This window comes from Tachypleus tridentatus, chromosome 1 (assembly GCF_004210375.1).
Source record: "Tachypleus tridentatus isolate NWPU-2018 chromosome 1, ASM421037v1, whole genome shotgun sequence".
Taxonomy (NCBI): Eukaryota; Metazoa; Arthropoda; class Merostomata; order Xiphosura; family Limulidae; genus Tachypleus; species Tachypleus tridentatus.
Window position 1 is genome coordinate 66176207 of NC_134825.1, and position 19449 is coordinate 66195655.

Genomic DNA, 19449 nt, shown 5'->3' on the forward strand with positions numbered 1-19449 from the left:
TCTTGTTGCCACAAGATCTAATACCACACTCTAAGACATGGGTGCATTAAAGGAGTCACAGTTAAATCCCACCGTTTTATTAGAATAGCCTAAGAGTGGGTGCCTTCTCTCTTGTGTAACAACTCAAATTAGGAATGGCTTCTGGGAGTTAACTCTCGTGTAGCTTTCCAAAACAAATTAACTTCTGGGAGTTAACCAATTAACAAGCAGTATCAAAGCATTGACAGATAAAGTTAGTTTCTGTTAAATGCCTTTATCACAGATATTTTTATGTATCGAAACAGTATTATTATGGGTAAGCATTCACCTGTAGTTAGCTATCAACTGTTAATATTTGATAATGTTATTTTAAGAACAAAGTTCTAATATCACCGAAGGATTGGATTGCTTTAAAAAAAATTACAAAACGTTTTTTTTTGCTTAAGAAATTTAAATTTTAAAAACAGTATATCCTGACGAAGATATTTTATACTGTTGCTATTTAATAGAGGTTTGGAAAAGGGATTATTCTGGTTTACAATGTAATTTTTAAGTATTCACTGTAATAAAATGAATGACGTACATCCTTTACTCTAGATTATAAGGGAACCATTTGTTAGAGTAAGGATACATGTTACAACAGCTAAAAATCCAACAATAACAACTGAAGCGCACAGCAGCTTGCATAGAATACAAAGTCAGAACGACAACGGATCCAACCAGAGTTAACAAATTCAGAATTAAACAGTTAATAAATTAATTAACATAATTTCCGGACATAATTTTTCTCCACATAAAATGTTTTATTGTTGTTAAGCGCACATTTACACGTTGGGCTGTATGTGATCTGCTCACTACGATTATTGAAATAATCATATGTCATAAGTCTACAGTTTTACTGCTGAGCCACTAGAAGGCCTATAAAATATGTTTACAGAGATCGAGATATTCAGTACTTTAACTTACAACAATTTTAAAATCTGTTGAATTCGTACGTGGTACTTTATGAGTCTTAGTGGTCTCACAAAGATCTTATGTCAAGTAATAAGTGGTAAACACTAAATTTTTATGCAACGATCATTTACGTTTCCCTAACACTGCAAGTCTTTAATAAATTTTAGTTAAAAGTTGTAAGCTTTTGGGTCAGATTTGATATTGAACTTACTGCAGTATTACTTCAAACGTGTAAGAAAAAAAACACACCTAAACACAACAGCTATTGGTAGGTTTTGTTGCAGGCACTCTGTTGTAAGTTTATATGCCTGCAGGTGTGATCCTACATGCATAAGCTGGTGAATAATTGAATATATTCGCAGAATTTATATGTTGTTTATTGTTCTATTTGTGTAGACTCAATGAGAATATTGAACTAATGTTTTCTGGGAGTATGAAACAGAACCGAAGGCCCGTAGAATTAGTTTTCCGGGATGTCTGTGTCTCTCTTGGTGAGAAGGAAATCCTGAATAATGTCAGTGGAAGAGTCCGTCCTGGGGAGTTGCTATCCGTGATCGGGCCAAGAGGTAATTATGCAGTATATTGAGCTTTAAGCCTAACAACCAATCAGAAACACTGATTTATAACAAACGTAATGTAACTTTTACCGATTTTTACTTATATCTGAAGAAATATATATAGCTAACCGCATATGTGACAAAGACACGAAATTAAAGGATAGGTTAAACAATCGCCAAATTTTTCATATTTGTATTTTAAGAGGGTGACGTTTCGAGCTAGCGCTCTTCGTCAGATCCTACAGCTTACAAGAAAGGTGCATGCGAATAATGTTAAAAGTATTGCGTGCGTAGCAATTTGAATGTTGAACATGAAATGTCTCTCTCTTTCTCTAGGTGTTTGGGTATATATATTTGTATACCCAGGAGGGTCAGGTACACTAAGACCTCTTCCTCCTTCCATTACTTAGTTGGAATGGACAGATTAATACATTTAGAGTAAATACAAAATGGCTGAAGTAATAGCATAACTTTAAATCTGGTCCTTTTCAGGGCAATGCCCATTTTTATTGTTCATTCATATTTTTAAAATAAGTCTAGAACGTAGGTGGCCTGTTTTATTTTAGCACTATTTTATTATTACTATTTTAAATTTGATTTGATTTTAAAGATCTTAAGTAAATACAAAATGGCTGAAGTAATAGCATAACTTTAAATCTGGTCCTTTTCAGGGCAATGCCCATTTTTATTGTTCATTCATATTTTTAAAATAAGTCTAGAACGTAGGTGGCCTGTTTTATTTTAGCACTATTTTATTATTACTATTTTAAATTTTATTTTATTTTAAAGATCTAATGCACAAGTTTAACGGGGAGAGGTGTTTAGGTCCCTGCGGAACTATATCTTTCAGGTTAAAACAAATGTGCGTCAATGCATTGAAACTGTACTGCTAAACAGAGTTATCACGTTCCTTCCAGAAAAACAGTAAAACCAAAACTAAATAACTTTGCGAAGCTTCTTTTATCAGACTTTCCAAACTTTTCCCACAACTGATATAAGACTAATTGGTCTATAATTACCGGGACAATTTTTTTTATTACCTCATTTGAGAAGAGGAGTGATATTAGCCAACTTCCAATCCTCTGACACTTGCCCTTTATTCGAGGACTTAAGGCACTCGACTCGTAATTCGAGGGTCGCGGGTTCGAACCCCCGTCACACCAAACATGATCGCCCTTTCAGCCAGGGGGGGCGTTAAAACGTGACAGTCAATCCCACTATTTGTTGGTAAAAGAGTAGCCTAAACGTTGGCGGTGGGTGATGATGACTAGCTGTTTTTCCTCAAATCTTACACTGCTAAATTAGGGACAGCTAGCACAGATAGCCCTAGTATAGCTTTGCTCGAAATTTAAACATGCATCCTTTTGATGTCCTAATCACTCAACAGATTGCATAAAACCAAACAAACCAATATAGCTCTTATTGACGGGAGTCCAAAATATTTTCTTCTGATTAATTCATAACGTTTATAAAAAGGAAGACGTAGAAAAAATTAGATTCACTGCGATTAGTGTTCAGTTTTTATCAATGGTGGCCACTCATCTTTCTGGTTCCAAAAATTACTTTTTCATATAGCAATAAATATATAGAAATTACAGAAAGACAACATATCTCTCCATTTAGCTAACTATAGTTTTGTAAGGTTTTTGGAGATCAAATTTAATCATTTGTTTAGGCGTACTGTTTTTTTTTGTGGAAGTGTTTTGCTTTTAGCAGTTTGGTGGAACTTAGTCAGTAATAGGAATTACTTTGTAAATGTCTCCGGACTCACATCGCTATAAACAGAGTTTCGATAACTGTGGTGTGGGCAGAGCGCAGATAGCCATTATGTAGCTTTGTGCTTAATTCTAAACAAACAAACAATGAGTAACAAACGTTATTAATATTTAAGTAAACACTTGCCATATATGTCAGCGTTAGTCAATGAACATGTTTGTGTTACAGAGACAAACGAAATAAATAAAACAGTAAAAAAAGTTTCCATATCTGAAACTAGGGTTGATATTTTTTTATCTCTTGATATCTGGGCCACGAACGTATCCTTCAACAACATATTTATCAAACTTTCCTAAGTCCACTCGCGAGCGTTACCTAATCTCCTGATGTCATTCTAAACTGTCTTTGTCTTCAAATTAAGACTTAGTAACCAGAAAGTCGACTTTATTTGGTCGCCGACCTGATATGTTCGTGAAAACAAACAAACAAAACAGTTCAATTAGTTGCTTCTAACGGACTACGTTACTGAATTATGATGGCGTTATATGCCACGCATGACAATATGTGTCTTACTTTCGTTAAGTAGTAGGGCCATAGAGTTTATCTTGAACAAGAGCGTAATGCACTCTCGTCTTAGTTTATGCAAGTCCAAACTCAGGTCGCCGGTTTTGTTCAGTTCGGTAGTGGATAAGGCGTGGTCAAGTGGTTAGTTTTCCAAACTGCAACTTTAAGGATTTCAGTTCGTATCCTGTTTGCTGTAAAAAAAATTGTCTCGCAATATAGAGTCACAGGCGCGTTATAGGATTGATAGTCAAAACCTTTATTCCATTGAACTATTCCAAGAGTAGACGATGAACGCTGTTAATAGCTGCTTTCCTTCTGGTATAACGGATCAAAGTAGGAATAGTTGGCATAGAAAACTTTAGAGTACCTCTGTGTGAATTTCCGAAACAAACAAAATAGTTCCGTATTAATTTGTCTCTCATTTACGCTTTGTTTAAATAGAAGCTCATTATAATGCTTGAAAATTTGGTCTCTGGTTTGTGTTCTTTTCGCCATTAATTAGCCAACTCCACAATTTACAAAATTCGCATACCTCTGGGCCCGGCATGGCCAAGCGTGTTAAGGCGTGCGACTCATAATCTGAGGGTCGCGGGTTCGCATCCCGGTCGCGCCAAACATGCTCGCCCTTTCAGCCGTGGGGGCGTTATAATGTGACGGTCAATCCCACTATTCGTTGGTAAAAGAGTAGCCGAAGAGTTGGCGGTGGGTGGTGATGACTAGCTGCCTTTCTTCTAGTCTTACACTGCTAAATAAGGGACGGCTAGCACAGATAGCCCTCGAGTAGCTGTGTGCGAAATTCCAAAACAAACAAATAAAATCGCATACATCTGTTATTGCGAAGGTTGTTTGTTTTTCTTTTAATAGAAGGTCAGGAATATTACAGAAGTCTACGGGATGGGACCATATGGACTGTGCCTTCTCTATACAAGGACTTTCTATTTAAAAGATGCTTTCTAAACTTTGTTTGTTTTAGAGCAAAGGCACATTTTGGTTATCTGCTGTGCTCACTGACGAGAATCAAATCCCAGCTTTTGACGTTGTGAGTCTTTAAATATACCGCTGTCTCACCAGGGGAGACACTTTCTAAAGGAACGATGCTTCAAACATCAGTCCCTGGGCCAATTAACTCAGATTAAAAGGAAGATACATCAGAATTTCGTCAACAAATTTTATGTTGATTTGTCTGGGCGTCTTTTATTTAATATTTAACGAACACATAAAGGCTAATGCAGAGACAAACTTATTTGGCCCACGATAATTAAGAATATCTGTTGATTAAAGATAGTTAAGAAGATATTAATAAAATACACTAGATATTCCTCTGTACATGACAGAAAATAGAACTTTTTAAGCAGTATTTTGAGTATTTTATTAAATAATTCTAAAGACAGCGAACAAGCTACTCTACATTCTATTTGTTTGCAGTTAAGCGCAAAGCTACACAATAGGCTATCTGTGCTCTGTCTACAACAGGTATCGAAACACAGTTTCTAGCGTTGTAAGTCCGCAGACACACTGCTGTTCCACCTGATGGCATTAGTGTACATACAAATCTATTAAAAGGTTTCGTTAGACTTTGCATATATTGCCGATGAATACCGCTAACTTTTTGCCATGTTACATTAAGTTAATATTATACATATATATATTATATTGTAGAATTATTATGTGAATCTTAGATATTATGTGAAATTTGAACTTTGATCTTTGGCTTGTTTACACGTACTATAATAGGTTCAGGTAAAACGACCCTGTTGAGCGCTTTAAGTGGCACTTTGAAAATAAATTCCGGACTGGTCACTGTTAACGGAGAGCCTTTAAGAGATGAAATGAGAAGGAATATTTGTTATGTTTTGAAAGAGGACGTCTTTTTTACAAATTTGACAGTTCGACAGGTTTTAAAGGTAAGTTGAATGATTCTAAACACAAACTAATATTTATATACTACTGTAAAGCTTGAGTAATGCTTTAGAGATTAGTTAAAAATATTCAAAATATCATATAATTCTAAATAACTACGAATTGTAAAAGTAAATTATAAACTATATAAATACACGTACACACACGCATATATAACTTGTTCATTTATACGTAAAAGGTTATAAAACACACAGGCTCAGAAATGTTGTAATTAAACAGTAATAGTTTAACGTCACAAGGTGATAGGTAAGCTGCATCAATACCATCAGATGTTTGCAGGATAATGTGTGATCACGTAAACAATGTTTGAAAATGTAATTTAATAAATGTTTTTTTACTGAGCTCTGCTTTGCTTCGGACGGTATATTAGGTAATTCGATGTTTATAGATACAGCAATACAAAGGATTGAAGCCGATTTGTATTTGCGGATGAATAAACTTGGTACACCTTGTGTATTTGAAGTATTAATAACATCAAAAAATGGTGTCGTTAAGAGTCTATATAATAGTTCCAGCCATATACAAAATTAAAATGGATGAAAATATTATTTGAGAGGATATAGATAAACGAGAACATCTTATCTTTGATAGCAAACTATCGCATGTTGCACATGCTACGTTGATGATGATGTGTTCTTAGGTTGTGCTTCAACATAATAGCCATAGGACAATTGACATGGTTTTTATTTAGAATGACCTTTAGTTGAATATGGAGCTACTGGTTTCAGAAAATGTCATTCATAACTTGTTAGTTTGTGGTTAAATTCAACTCCTTGCTTCACGAAGGACGTGATTTGTCTTAACTTTGGAGGCGACCTCCTGTGACCCGTCAGTTGGAATTGCTAGTGTCGTTTATGGCAAGGATGATGAGGTTCTTTATTAATTTTATATATGTTTTATGGTACTTATCTTTCTACCTTTCATCATTCTCTTCCAATACCAGTTGAGCAGTATTTACTTCATACAGTTGATTAGAACTGAGATTCAGCTAACTAGAGTCATGCCAATGATTGAAACACACTGCTGTATGTTTATTTGACTGTTGGACAGATTGCATGAAAAGTCTGTTTCGTGTAATGCCAGACAACACATGCTGACATTTTGCTTTCCTCATTCTGCCGTACAGGCTGTCGTAACGAACTAATTTATTTATCTTTCATAAGCAATTAACACAAACTACACTCTAAATAACATAATGGTGCATGTTTAGTGGGCACCATGAGCAGTCCGCCATATCTGCTATTTTATTTGTGTAAATATTCATTAAATCCTGATATGACTCATTTTAGGCCCTCAATTATATCCATCTTTTCTCTGCATTTTTTATTTCGATATTCATGCTACTAAGAATAGTGAACTTATTTTTAATTTGGTCCTACAATACTTGGATAATTTTTTTTTTTTTTTTCCAAATCTTAGTGATTGTTTTGATATACTTGTTAAGGCTTCTTATTGCCAAGTTAGAGTTATTACTAGAATTATATAAGGCTAAATTTTAATATCTTCTACTGATAATTTCTAATTGTAATTTGTACATTATTTAGGGGTAGCTCTAAAATGACGCGAAAGGGAGCTTACTCCATAAATTTTAAATCAGATGTCAGTCATTCAAACATCTGTGTAAAACTAAAATTATTGAAAATAATACAATATGCTTCACAGCTCTTATAGAACACGGTTTAAAAATGTGTTTTTTACAATATTTCTTGGTATCTTAACAGTTAGTTTATTTGTAGTTAAACACAAAGCAACACAATGGACTAGCTGTACTGTGCCTACCACGGGTCTCGAAACCCGGTTTTTAGTATTGTAAGTCCGCAGACTTACCACTGGAGGCCCGACATGGCCAGGTGGTTGAGGTACTAGACTCGTAATCCGAGGGTCGCGGGTTCGAGTCCCCGTCACACCAAACATGCTCGCCCTTTCAGCCGTGGAGGCGTTGTAATGTACGGTTAATCCCACTGTTCGTTGGTGAAAGAGTAGCCCAAGAGTTGGCGGTGGGTGGAGATGAGTATCTGCTTTCCCTCTCAATTAGAGACAGCTAGCGCAAATATCCCTTGTGCAGCTTTGCGCGAAATTCGAAACAAACCAAAACCAAACTTACCACTAGAGAGACTTAAGAGAGTAAACGTCTTCCTATTCATGCCATGTAATATCGTTCTGTCTTTTCATGAACGTAGTATCTCTCTACGTGTGGTGTTTGTGTTTTCCTATAGAAAAGCCACATCGGGCTATCTGCTGAGTCCACTAAGGAGAATCGAACCCTTGATTTTAGCGTTGTAAATCCGTAGACTTACCGCTGTATTAGCGAGAGACTCTTTACGTGTGGAACATAACTTTAAAAAAAATATCTTTTCAGCTAAGCCTCATTCAATTCAGTTTTTTTTAAGATAGCTACTTTACCATATCTTCAAAGTGATGTAAAATATTTAAATATTGGTAATTGCATAATAAGAAATAAGAAAAAAACAAGCAATTTTAATTTCACTGGTGAATTTAAGATGAAGTAACAACTTACTTATCTTGGAAGATGAAAAAAAGTTTATCAATTCTTTAAAATAATCCTTTGATAATCATCTGCAAAACAACAATAGCGCCACTTTTTGTGTACTGGGCATGAATTGTATAGGATTGCCGAATAAAAGCATATCTTCTGTATTGGCTGAATTTTAATTTTTAAATTTCTTTATGTTCCATAAAACAATATTTGAAAGTACGTTCAGTGTGTTCAGTATAACTATTTTCACATTCACGTTCAATTTTGCAGGTTCCTATTTTTTTCGATAACTGTATGTTAACTTTTGTATTACCAGTTATCTTATTAATTGGTTACAATATAGGACAATCCATTTGTTGTTTTCTGAACACATTAAATAAATTATTGGTTAAACCTGGACTATGTTGCAAAATTAAAGCTTTTTTATTTTTCCATAACTGGATTTTAAAGTAATACTTTTATTAGTGATTGCTACAATATCGATTTTTTTAGAAGATCTATCAACAATATTCAGGTTAAATCCTCTTTCAGTTGCTATAGATTTCATTAATTATAACTCATTTTTAAGTCTTCTTGTTTAGTAGGTTTACATTTTGCATCATTTATGGCTTTAGTTTCAAGTATGCCCATATAACAGTCACACAACAGGGAAATTGACGATCCCATAACCAACCCTTCACTTTGTTTATAAATATTGTTTACTTGAAAAAAATCTTTCAAACATATCTTTGTTAAATTAAGTATATCTATAACATCAACTGATGGATTTTACTTTTTAACGATTTATTCTCAAAACAACTGACAGCATCTTCTTGTGGAACTTTCATAGACAGTGATATTTCGTCAAAAGATACTAATAAATCGTCTTTCATTAATTTTACATTTTGATTTTTCTCTATAAATTTTAAAGCATTTCTAACTGTATATTAGTTATTTTTCTCAAAACAAATACTTTTGAGACATATTCTTAGCTACAGGGTGTTTGGAAAGTCACTGTGCACTTATTTATTTATTAACAGACATGTTTCAATATAGAATACAGGAGGTAACTATGAATGACAATTATAAACAATGTTGAAAGTGACCCCCATTGGCATCAGTACAGGCCTGGATCCTCCTTATTTTGTTTTTAAACACCGCTGTCTGTTGCTGGCTTGAAATAGACTGAATAAAATATAATTACAAAACTGCACAGTGACTTTCCGAACACCCTGTATTTGATATGACAATTCACCTATAATCTACACTATTGGTCTAAAACTGTTGTTAATTTTATGTGTTTTTGGAACTACATAAAATCTTGGAGTAATTGCGGGTTCGAATCCCCGTCACACCAAACATGCTCGTTCTTTTAGCCATGGGTAAGCCTGGCATGGCCAAGCGCGTAAGGCGTGCGACTCGTAATCCGAGGTTCGCGCCCGCGTCGCGCTAAGCATGCTCGCCCTCCCAGCCGTGGGGGCGTTATAATGTGACGGTCAATCCCACTATTTGTTGGTAAAAGAGTTGGCGGTGGGTGGTGATGACTAGCTGCCTTCCTTCTAGTCTTACACTGCTAAATTAGGGACGGCTAGCACAGATAGCCCTCGAGTAGTTTTGTGCGAAATTCCAAAAACAAACAAACAAACTTTTAGCCATGGGAGTGTTATAATTTGACGGTCAATCCCACTATTCGTTGGTAAAAGAATAGCCCAAGAGTTAGCGGTGGGTGGTGATGACTCGCTGCCATCCCTCTAAGTCTTACACTGCAAAATTAGGGACGGCTAGCGTAAATAGCCCTCGTGTAGCTTTGCGTAAAATTTAAAAATCAAACCAAACTTGGAGTAATGAAACTATCTGGAATTAACCTTATTTTTCTTTACTTCTGTTAAAGTCAGATAGTTTTTAACACATGATTGTACTCATTCATGATACGTAATTGTAGAGTTATGCTTACATTTCTCATATGTACTCTCTTCTAATATACTTTCAACTTCCTTATAATAGCCACATTTATTATTTATCCTCCTTTATAATATGCTGTACAAATAACACATTCATTTTATCTTGACGATTTTATGGTCTTCATTTCGATATTTTGTTTCGTTACCATAGGGTTAAAATTGCCCACAAGTTTATGATATTCAGTTTTCATGTTTTTACAGTTCGTATCCTTCACTTTCTACAAGTTAATTTTTATATCTGTTATAAATCCTTCCTTTTTTTAATACTCGATAACTTAAAAGTAAAGTCTTAAGCCTTTATTTAGTACCTCTAACTGGTTATTACCGAGAAGCATCTTGGACTTATTTATAATTTACAAATTCTCTTTAAAACGTTTATAATCTTCACATAAATTATTTTATTTAATTTCTTCCTATCCTCTCTTTTTATTTATCAAACTTCTCATTTAATTTATATTTGCATTTATCAATGTCTCTCATTGTCCAGTTCCAAGTGAAAACGTTCCCATTACACAATTCTCTTTACAATTTTCTTTCGTTGCTTCTAAATGTAGTTTGTATACTTTAATTTTCCACTTGGCTACGGCACTTCTTTTCTTTTGAATGATAATGCGTAATATATCTTTTTAATTTTTCTCGTACAATAGTCCACTTTTTTACCTTTGATATTACATTTCACTTATATAAAGTTTGGATCAACTTTCTGACTTTTACATTTCTTTGTTTTACAAACTTCTTTGCCGCATGTCCCGTTTCTAGTCTTATAATAATTGCAAATAATGTTCGAGAATCTTTAGGATTAATTGTTTCCCGCTGGGACAGCAGTAGATTTTATGATTTACAACCCTAAAATCAGGTGTTCGATTCTCCTCGGTGGACACAGATATAGCCTGTTGCTGCTTTCTTATAAAAATAAACATAAATAATTAAATATAAAAAAGAGAGATAATGTATTATTAAATAAAGATGAAGGTCCGGTGAATATTTATGCAAATATGTGGGGTGACCATCACTGAGATGTGCACGCGGAAATTGTAGGTTTGTGGATAGATTATATGATCTATTTACCCTCTCCCAGTGTAAACAAGACACGATGAATATGACGTTTCGATGTCGAAACGTGGAATAAACTTCTAATTGGTCGTAATTTGACTTTAATTAAAATGTTTGTAATTGTGTACCTATTTTAATGTTGTGTTACTTATTATTTAACATTATACACAATTTATTCGCTTCTTCTGTCAAATGTCCCGCGTTTTTAGGCATATTCGTAAATAAGATACTCAAATAAACACTGCGCTAATATGCCAGGCAGGTGTACGAATGAACTTAATTTAGTTTTATTGTAAATTTCTTTATTATCATAATACAACGCTTGTTTTGTACGTATCGTTAATAGGTTTAACGTTTTTTTTTATCAACACTAATTTTGTTTTATTACGATATTGCATTTTTTGTTCTCTGAAAGCGCGTTCGATGGACGTCATTCCAAGACTCTCAGTAAAACTGGACGAATATATTTTTTTTTAATTTTGCCCAAAGCTACTAAAGGGCTATCTGCGCTAGCCGTCCTTAATTTAGTAGTGTAAGACTAGAGGGAAGGCAACTAGTCATCACCACCCACCGTCAACTCTTGGGCTACTCTCTTACCAACGAATAGCGGGATTGACCGTCACATTATAATGCACCCACGGCTGAAAGGGCGAGCATGTTTGGTGCGACGGGGATTCGAACCCGCGACCCTCAGATTACGAGTTAAACGCCTTAACCTGACTGACCATGCTGGGTGGACGAATATTTATTGCTATGTCAAACACTTTTGGTATTTTCACATATGAACTGTCTAAACATTTAACAGTCTCATTTTCCAGAAAAAATCAGTGAATAAACCGTTGTAGTTTTATAAAATAGGCGTATTACTTTGAGCTTTGTTGCTATTAAGCACAAAAGAACGTAATAAACTATTTGTCCTGTGCTCTCTACTGGTAAAACCCTGATTTTTAACGTTATACGCTTTCACACTTACCGCTAATCCAGTGAAGTAGGAGCCATTTTACGTAAAAGTACGATAACTTAGATTATGGTGAAAGGCAAATACTGTTTATTTTTCCTACCATTGCCCGGCATGGCCAGGTGGCTAAGGCACTCGATTCGTAATCTGAGGGTTGCCGGTTCGAATTCCCGTCACACCAAACATGTTCGCCCTTTCAGCCGTGGGGGCGTTATAATGTGACGGTCAATCCCACTATTCGTTGGTAAAAGAGTAGCTCAAGAGTTGGCGGTGGGTGGTGATGACTAGCTGCTTTCCCTCTTGTCTTACACTGCTAAATTAGGGACGGCTAACACAGATAGCCCTCGAGTAGCTTTGTGCGAAATTCCAAAAAAAAAAAAAAATTCCTACCAAATATTCAAAGCTTTATCAGAATTTGTTACCTCACAAACATTCATGAAAGAGTCCATTGTATTATTGTTAATCCATTGAAAATATTGATCGCACAAAAATGTAAGTGTCGTTGTAATAGTTGTGGGAAATATTTTATAACTTAGAAACACTAAAGACATGTTACAGGAAACACTAAAGACATGTTACAGGTTTTCATTACTAATAAAAAGCGTACAGGTAGCAAATATGCCTGACAGTTACACGTGCTGTTTCGAGTTTCTGTGTCAATATCTCAAGAGGTCGATGTATTGTGAACTCCTAGTAGTTTGAAACGGCGCCAACCAGCATGTGATAGCAAAAACTTTCATGGTAAAACTATAAATGAATAATGAAAACAAGGATAAGTGACTTGCCTAATTAGAAAGCTTTCGTAATCTGGTTTCACCACTTTTGTAACTGAATAACCTTTAAAGCTCAACTGTCATTTTTAATAGAAGAACTAGGAGCTGAAAATATTATATGTACTTCTACGTTTTCTTGATGAGTAGTTAAAGATACAAATGTTAAAACAATGGATAATAAGGTACCAGTTATTTTAGTCTAGATAGGACAAGTATGCTTTACTGCAGAAAGAAAAACAAAAAAATATGACATCTTTTTATTTTATGTACACTGATATCTTACTGGTTTGTTGAAATAAACTGGTTGGTTTTAAAAAAAAATCTATAGAAGTTTTGGAGACATGAACATGGGGTACTTTTATACACTAATAAAAGACGAAACGGAAACATGTAAATATTGTTAATTTGAACTTTAAAGACATTCAGTTATCACGTTCTCCAAAATAACGAAATTTCTCTTTGGGTTATTCTCAGAATTCATTCAGAGCAATGATTCTCATTATCCACCGATCATAGCTAAGACTCTAAGGAATACTGATAAAGGGCTGTTGATCTTCTTATTTTCTTCCTGTCTTAAATCACAAATTATGCCTATTAGAGCAATAAATCTACGTTTTGTTGTGAAATACATAGATGCAGCGTTACGCTGAATAACCAGGGATAGTCATTATTAGTGTAGTATAACATGGTACTAGGACACTGTATAGAGTTTTCCATAGTAATTCATTTTAGTCTTTGTGAGGTTGAGAAGTTGGCAAAATACTTGGTTTGGAAGGTGTCTCCTTCATATTAGCTGCAACAAACATGTCATTAGAAGACAACGTGAGACTGAAAAGGATGCAGAACATGTCAAAACCAGCTATTCTGATACCAATACTTCTTACAGTTTGTTTCATTTACTGTAATATTTTATTAATTTCGACTTATCATAACTTAGAAAGAGAGATAAAAATTACATCTTTCCACCGAGCTTGCATAGAAAACTTCATGATAGGGGATATCGCTGTATATTAGGTACATACACACACTTAGACGTTTACTAGTTTAAATAAATGTAAAAAGTAATCAAGTAAAAAGATCAGAAAACTACACTAATCACTGGCAAACTGAGGCCTTTAACCAGTATTACGATAATAGCAGAATTTATTTTTATAATGTTTCAGTACTTTTACCGAATAGTTGTTCATATGAAGAACAAAGGATTTAAGAAACAAATAATTTTGACATTTTTTGTAATTAATTTAGTTTTCTCATGGAAATATCATATTTATTAACAAATATTTGTTACATATTGTATTGTTTGTAGTAAGATACAAAGCTGCACAATGGGTTTTCTGTGCTCTGCCCACTACGGATATCGAAACCCGTTTTCTAACCTTGTTAGTTTTCATACGTACCGGAGGGTTTCCTCTTGCATGTTAACAGCTATTCAGGTTTGGCATGTTTTAAACTTAACTCTTTGCTTTTCAGCAATGCCACTTAATATCATGTTTGTTTTCTAACGAGCTTGATCCACTCTATTTATAGAAGCGATAAGATATATTTATTGAAAAAAAACCTAGGATAGTTAAAGATAAAACACTGTTCCTTAAAATTAAATACATCAACAGAATCATATTATGACGGTGTTACTATAAAAATTATGCTCACCAGTACAATGCCCGAGTCAAACCACTGACTCATAAAGTTCACCTTTGGAAGCATCTAGCACGTATTTCATTAAGTATCGATTATTTTAAGTAGTGTAGAAGAGACTTGTTCCAGTCTACCCGGCATGGCCAGGTAGGTGGGGCACTCGACTCGTCGTTTAGCGTTCACGGGTTCGAATCCCCCGATACACCAAACATGCTCGCCATTTTACCCGTGGGGGCTTTCTAATGTGACGGTTAATCCCGCTATTCGTTGATAAATGAGTAGCCCAAGAGTTTGCGGTGGGTGGTGATGATTAGCTGCCTTCCCTCTAGTTTTTCACTGCTAAATTAAGAACGACTAGCTCAAATAACCCTCGTGTAGCTTTGCGCCAAACTTCAAAACAAACAATTGTATTTTGGTGTATGTGTATGTTTTCTTACAGCAAAGTTACATCGGGCTATCTGCTCAGTCCACCGAGGGGAATCGAACCCCTGATTTTAGAGTTGTAAATCTGTAGACGTACCGCTTTACTAGCGGAGGACATGTATTTTGGTAGCTTGACTTTAAAATAATTGTTTCAGTTTGTGTGTTTCTTATATATCTGTGCTCATTTTTATATGTTTGCTGTTTACATTTGCTGGAAATTTTCCATTTAGTTCTCTGCTCTACTTCATCTACCAGACGCCATGACATGTCATGAGAAGATGGCCCAAGTAGAACATATTATCGATGTCTTGGAACTTAGACAATGTCTAAACACTAGTACGTATCCATTTTTACTTATTGACTCCTGATTTACTTTCATATTTTTTCATCAAAATGGATATTTTAGTCATAGTTGGATGGCATTTAGCCAGTAAAGTTTTTTTTTATCGTTATTAATTACATTATTTTGAATATTTGTCCACAGTAAACATTTAAATTAATTAATTATGGGTGAACTTATACATATAAAGAAGGAAGAGTGGTAGGACTACGTTCCTTAAATATGAAGACTAAGTACTTGTTTTCCTGGTTTCTGTTTTGAGTATACACATGAATCTTTAAGTGCAGTAATTGCAAGTCCTGTTTTTACTACATTTTCTATGTTGTTATTTAGTGCCCATTTCAATTATATGTATTTAGTCCTGTTGTTTTAAACTAAGTATAAACACGAGTTTCGACATGAAAGTGTCACATTGCACGATTCACATTGATTTTCCTGACAAGGTTCCTCACGATTTATTTCTGATAGTTTTCACTGCAGTATTCCCAGTACACTGTCATTTCGTCTAGTAGCAGATTTCAATTCGATTCTACAAACACAATGACCATTTCCTGCTGTTGGATTTCACTGCAATACTATCAGCATGCTGCTATTGCCACAATTAAAACATTTCACTGCAAAACTCCCAGCACAGTGCTTAATCCCAGTACTGGAAGGTCTGAGTTCGATATTCCCACAGTGACCAACTCCCTGTTGACATTTTTTGTTGCAATATCTGTGATAGTCTGAATTTCATTTTTTGTAAACTAGTTGAATAACACTGAGTTATTGTACTCAGTGTTTCAATATCAGTATATCCTTTAAGGGCTGTCTCGTGTACTTGATATTTTTGTCTACCAAATGTGTAATTTAAAAATTCTTAGGATTATGACATTCCAAGAGGAACCTAAGTACAGTTTTCAAAATCTTTATTATATGCACAAGTAGCGGTTACCGAGATATAAATAGGTGATTCAGCACCATTTGTATGTTTTTCATTCATCTTCTGATAACTTTTGAAAATTTGGTTTTTAGTTTGCTTTTAATTTCGTGGAAAGCTATAAGAGAGTTACCTGTGCTAGTAGACTCTAATTTAACAGTATAAGACTAGAGGAAAGGCAGCTAGTCATCACTACCCACACCGCCAACTCTTGGGTTATTCTTTTACCAACGAATAGTGGAATTGACCGTCACATTATAACGCCTCCAAGGCTGAAAGAGCGAGCGTGTTTGGTGTGACAGGGATTCGAACCTCCTCGGACTGCAAGTAAATCGCTCCAATCGCCTGGCCATGCCGGGCCTACTTCTGAGGAATTAAACTGGATAATATAAGATATTTAGGCACGTTTACTGCCCCTTTCTTTTGGTGCTATTTGAACTAAAAGTCATAGAAGACGATAGACAGCAGTATTCAAATTATAATTAACAAATGATAAACATAACGGAATGAATTTTCATTTTCACATTTCTTTTTTAAGAAATATGTCAATGGCCACAGGTAGTTTTCGGTTGAAGGAAACTGTGTTAGCACGTGTAAGAAGCGCCGTAGACAAAATACAGGTAAACATCGATATAAAACGCATCGATAAAGCGCGATAATCAGTTGGGCGCGATGGGGTCTTAGGCTCCAAATTTTTTTGGGTTTCTACAGAGGCCGCCGCTTAATATTACCACTGCTTAATGTAATCAGCCGGTTAATGTGATCAAAAACCAAATCCACTTCAATCTTTTTGTATGGTTTTCACGCCGCATATTGTGATCAAACCCCGGCCTGCATGTAATAATTCCTGGCGCTGTCAACTGCAGTAAAGTACATAATCTGCCAGTCATAGGATTGCTCTCAGTGCTTAGGCAAGAAGTATCAAAACTTTATTTTCATTAAAACCACAAGTCATCCTTGATCCACCGATGGATGACGAAGGATGAGTCATATACACTCATACACCAGTGACAGTGGCATGAAGTGCTGCAAACGATAGCGTCAATATTGAAACCATATAAATTTCTAAGAAACAGCTCGCCCCCCAGAAGCTTTCAGACGAAATAGTTTCTTGGAAATCTGTGACGTCAGCTATTCCCTTTTATTCTAATATCGCCGAATAACTGAAAGGTCTTGTAACACCAGCTCGTAGGCAGAATTTCGTCGACCGAATCAATTTTGTCGTGAGTGAATGGGATAGTGACCATCCGGTGGCGACAGACTGCGATTTTCATATTTTTTCAACATACAGCGTATTTATACCCATGGAGAAGAGAGGCACCAAAAGGAATGCTTACACAGTACAAGAGAAGATACAGATTGTGCAGCGAATCCGGAACGGGGAAGCGAGGACCAAGATTATGAAAGAAATAGGAGTTCCAGAGTCTACACTTCGAGGTTGGCTGAAGAATGAAGATCAACTGAGAGAATTCTGCAACCAGGTAGACAGAATGACAGGACTACAGAGGAAGAAAGCCAAGACAGCAGCAGACCCAGCAGTGGACATGGAAGTTTATGATTGGTTTGTGAGACTTCGAGCAGACAACATTCCCATCTCAGGACCCATGGTCCTTGCAAAGGCAGAGAAGACCTACCAGCAACTATACCAGAAAGATGACCCCATTCCAGAAGAACTCAGGAATTGCATCACCTCAACTCAGGCAGTACAGTACACAGAACAACTTCTATATTGGGCAGAACACCACAATCTAGGAATTTGCAAGATACTATAGATCCAGGACCTAATGAGAACTGCGAAGAGGATGCGGAACCAAGGAGGAAGACGACAGACACTTTTGGAGGCTTTTGAAAGAAAGAAGACTACTGAGTAACTATAAATTTGTGCATTTCAACTTGTTTTATGTGCTTACTATATTTTATTGTTATTAAATTTTTTGCAAAATCCGTTTTTGTTCCAGTAATGAATTCGTATTTTAAACTTTGCCATGACATTTTTTTATCTGGTAATTATTTGACTTCAGTTTGTACTTAGATTTTAATAATTAGTAAATAAATTATCAAAATTAATTACTATATGTATTAACTTTTAAAATTGAACTAATTTTAATCAGCGTCTAATCGTAAAAACGATCACATGATTGCTCTGACGGAACTACTTTTAGAATATCAGCCCCCATCAAAGTAATGAATTCGATAAATTTCTTTAGAATTCTGCTTTTTACATTTAATTTCAGTCTTAAAATTGAGTTTAATAAATAAAAAAAATGCTATATCATTGGTGTAAGTAGTTTTGTTTGTTTTTCTTTATTTCACTACAAGACGCGTAAATTTTGCATTATCGCTCACCCCGAGGGTAAAAAAAAAAATAATTAAATCGGTATAAGGCGCAATCAGATACAACGCGGTCGAATTTTTTGGACCCCAACTAGCGCCTTATATCGATGTTTGACTGTACAATGATAAACCAACTGTACTTAACACATGGACTCTCCAAATGGAGAGCTATACTTGCATATATACACATATACACTCACACCTCTGGATATATATACATATACACACACTCATATTATGATTTCCCCTACATTATTAACCGAAATTTGTATTTTTTAGGAATTGGAGACGAGATGAAGCGAGGATTGTCTGGTTGTGAGAAAAAACGAACGAGCATTGCGTGTGAGCTACTTAGAAACCCATCTACGATGTTACTGGACGTAGGTATCATTAATTGAATTTATGGTAAGCTGGTGTTGTATATTAAGTGAAAGTTCCATTTGAGAATAAACAGCTTATTCTCTATAAACTGTTAAGATGGACAATGTGCAATACTATGCATACAGTGCAAAGAAATGATGTTTTTAGTGCAAAGCTACTGGGCTACTTGCGCTCTATCTATCACGGGAAATCCAACCTGGATTTCGACTTTATCTGGCCCTCTGACTTAGATTAATTAAGTACATATTATATGAGTAAAAAGATAACAAATGCGAGTGAGTCAAACCCCACACTCAATTCACGTGATTCATGTTTTCACTCTTTTTATTATTTTAGTTAAGCATTTATAAGCGAGACTTTTCTTATTTTTTATCCAGGCTCTCAAGGTTAGACTCTCAGGATGACTCATATTCCAGACTACATGAACACTAGATGAAAACATGTGTAAAATATTCATGTTTTCTCTTCCTGTTTTTGAGACAACAACAATCAAAACTGATCACGTC

The 19449-nt window shown here is 35.2% G+C and overlaps 1 protein-coding gene across 4 annotated transcripts in view; it reads left to right on the plus strand.

Annotated features, from left to right (window-relative positions):
* The window catches only part of LOC143250836 (uncharacterized), a 71801-nt gene that overhangs the window by 4969 nt on the left and 47383 nt on the right, over positions 1 to 19449 (plus strand). For all 4 annotated transcript variants that reach the window (XM_076501932.1, XM_076501920.1, XM_076501941.1 and 1 more), the window contains 4 exons: positions 1330 to 1499; positions 5505 to 5674; positions 15200 to 15305; positions 18842 to 18942. In XM_076501932.1, coding sequence (XP_076358047.1) covers positions 1330 to 1499; positions 5505 to 5674; positions 15200 to 15305; positions 18842 to 18942 — 547 coding nt within the window. The remainder of the gene's footprint in view (positions 1 to 1329; positions 1500 to 5504; positions 5675 to 15199; positions 15306 to 18841; positions 18943 to 19449) is intronic.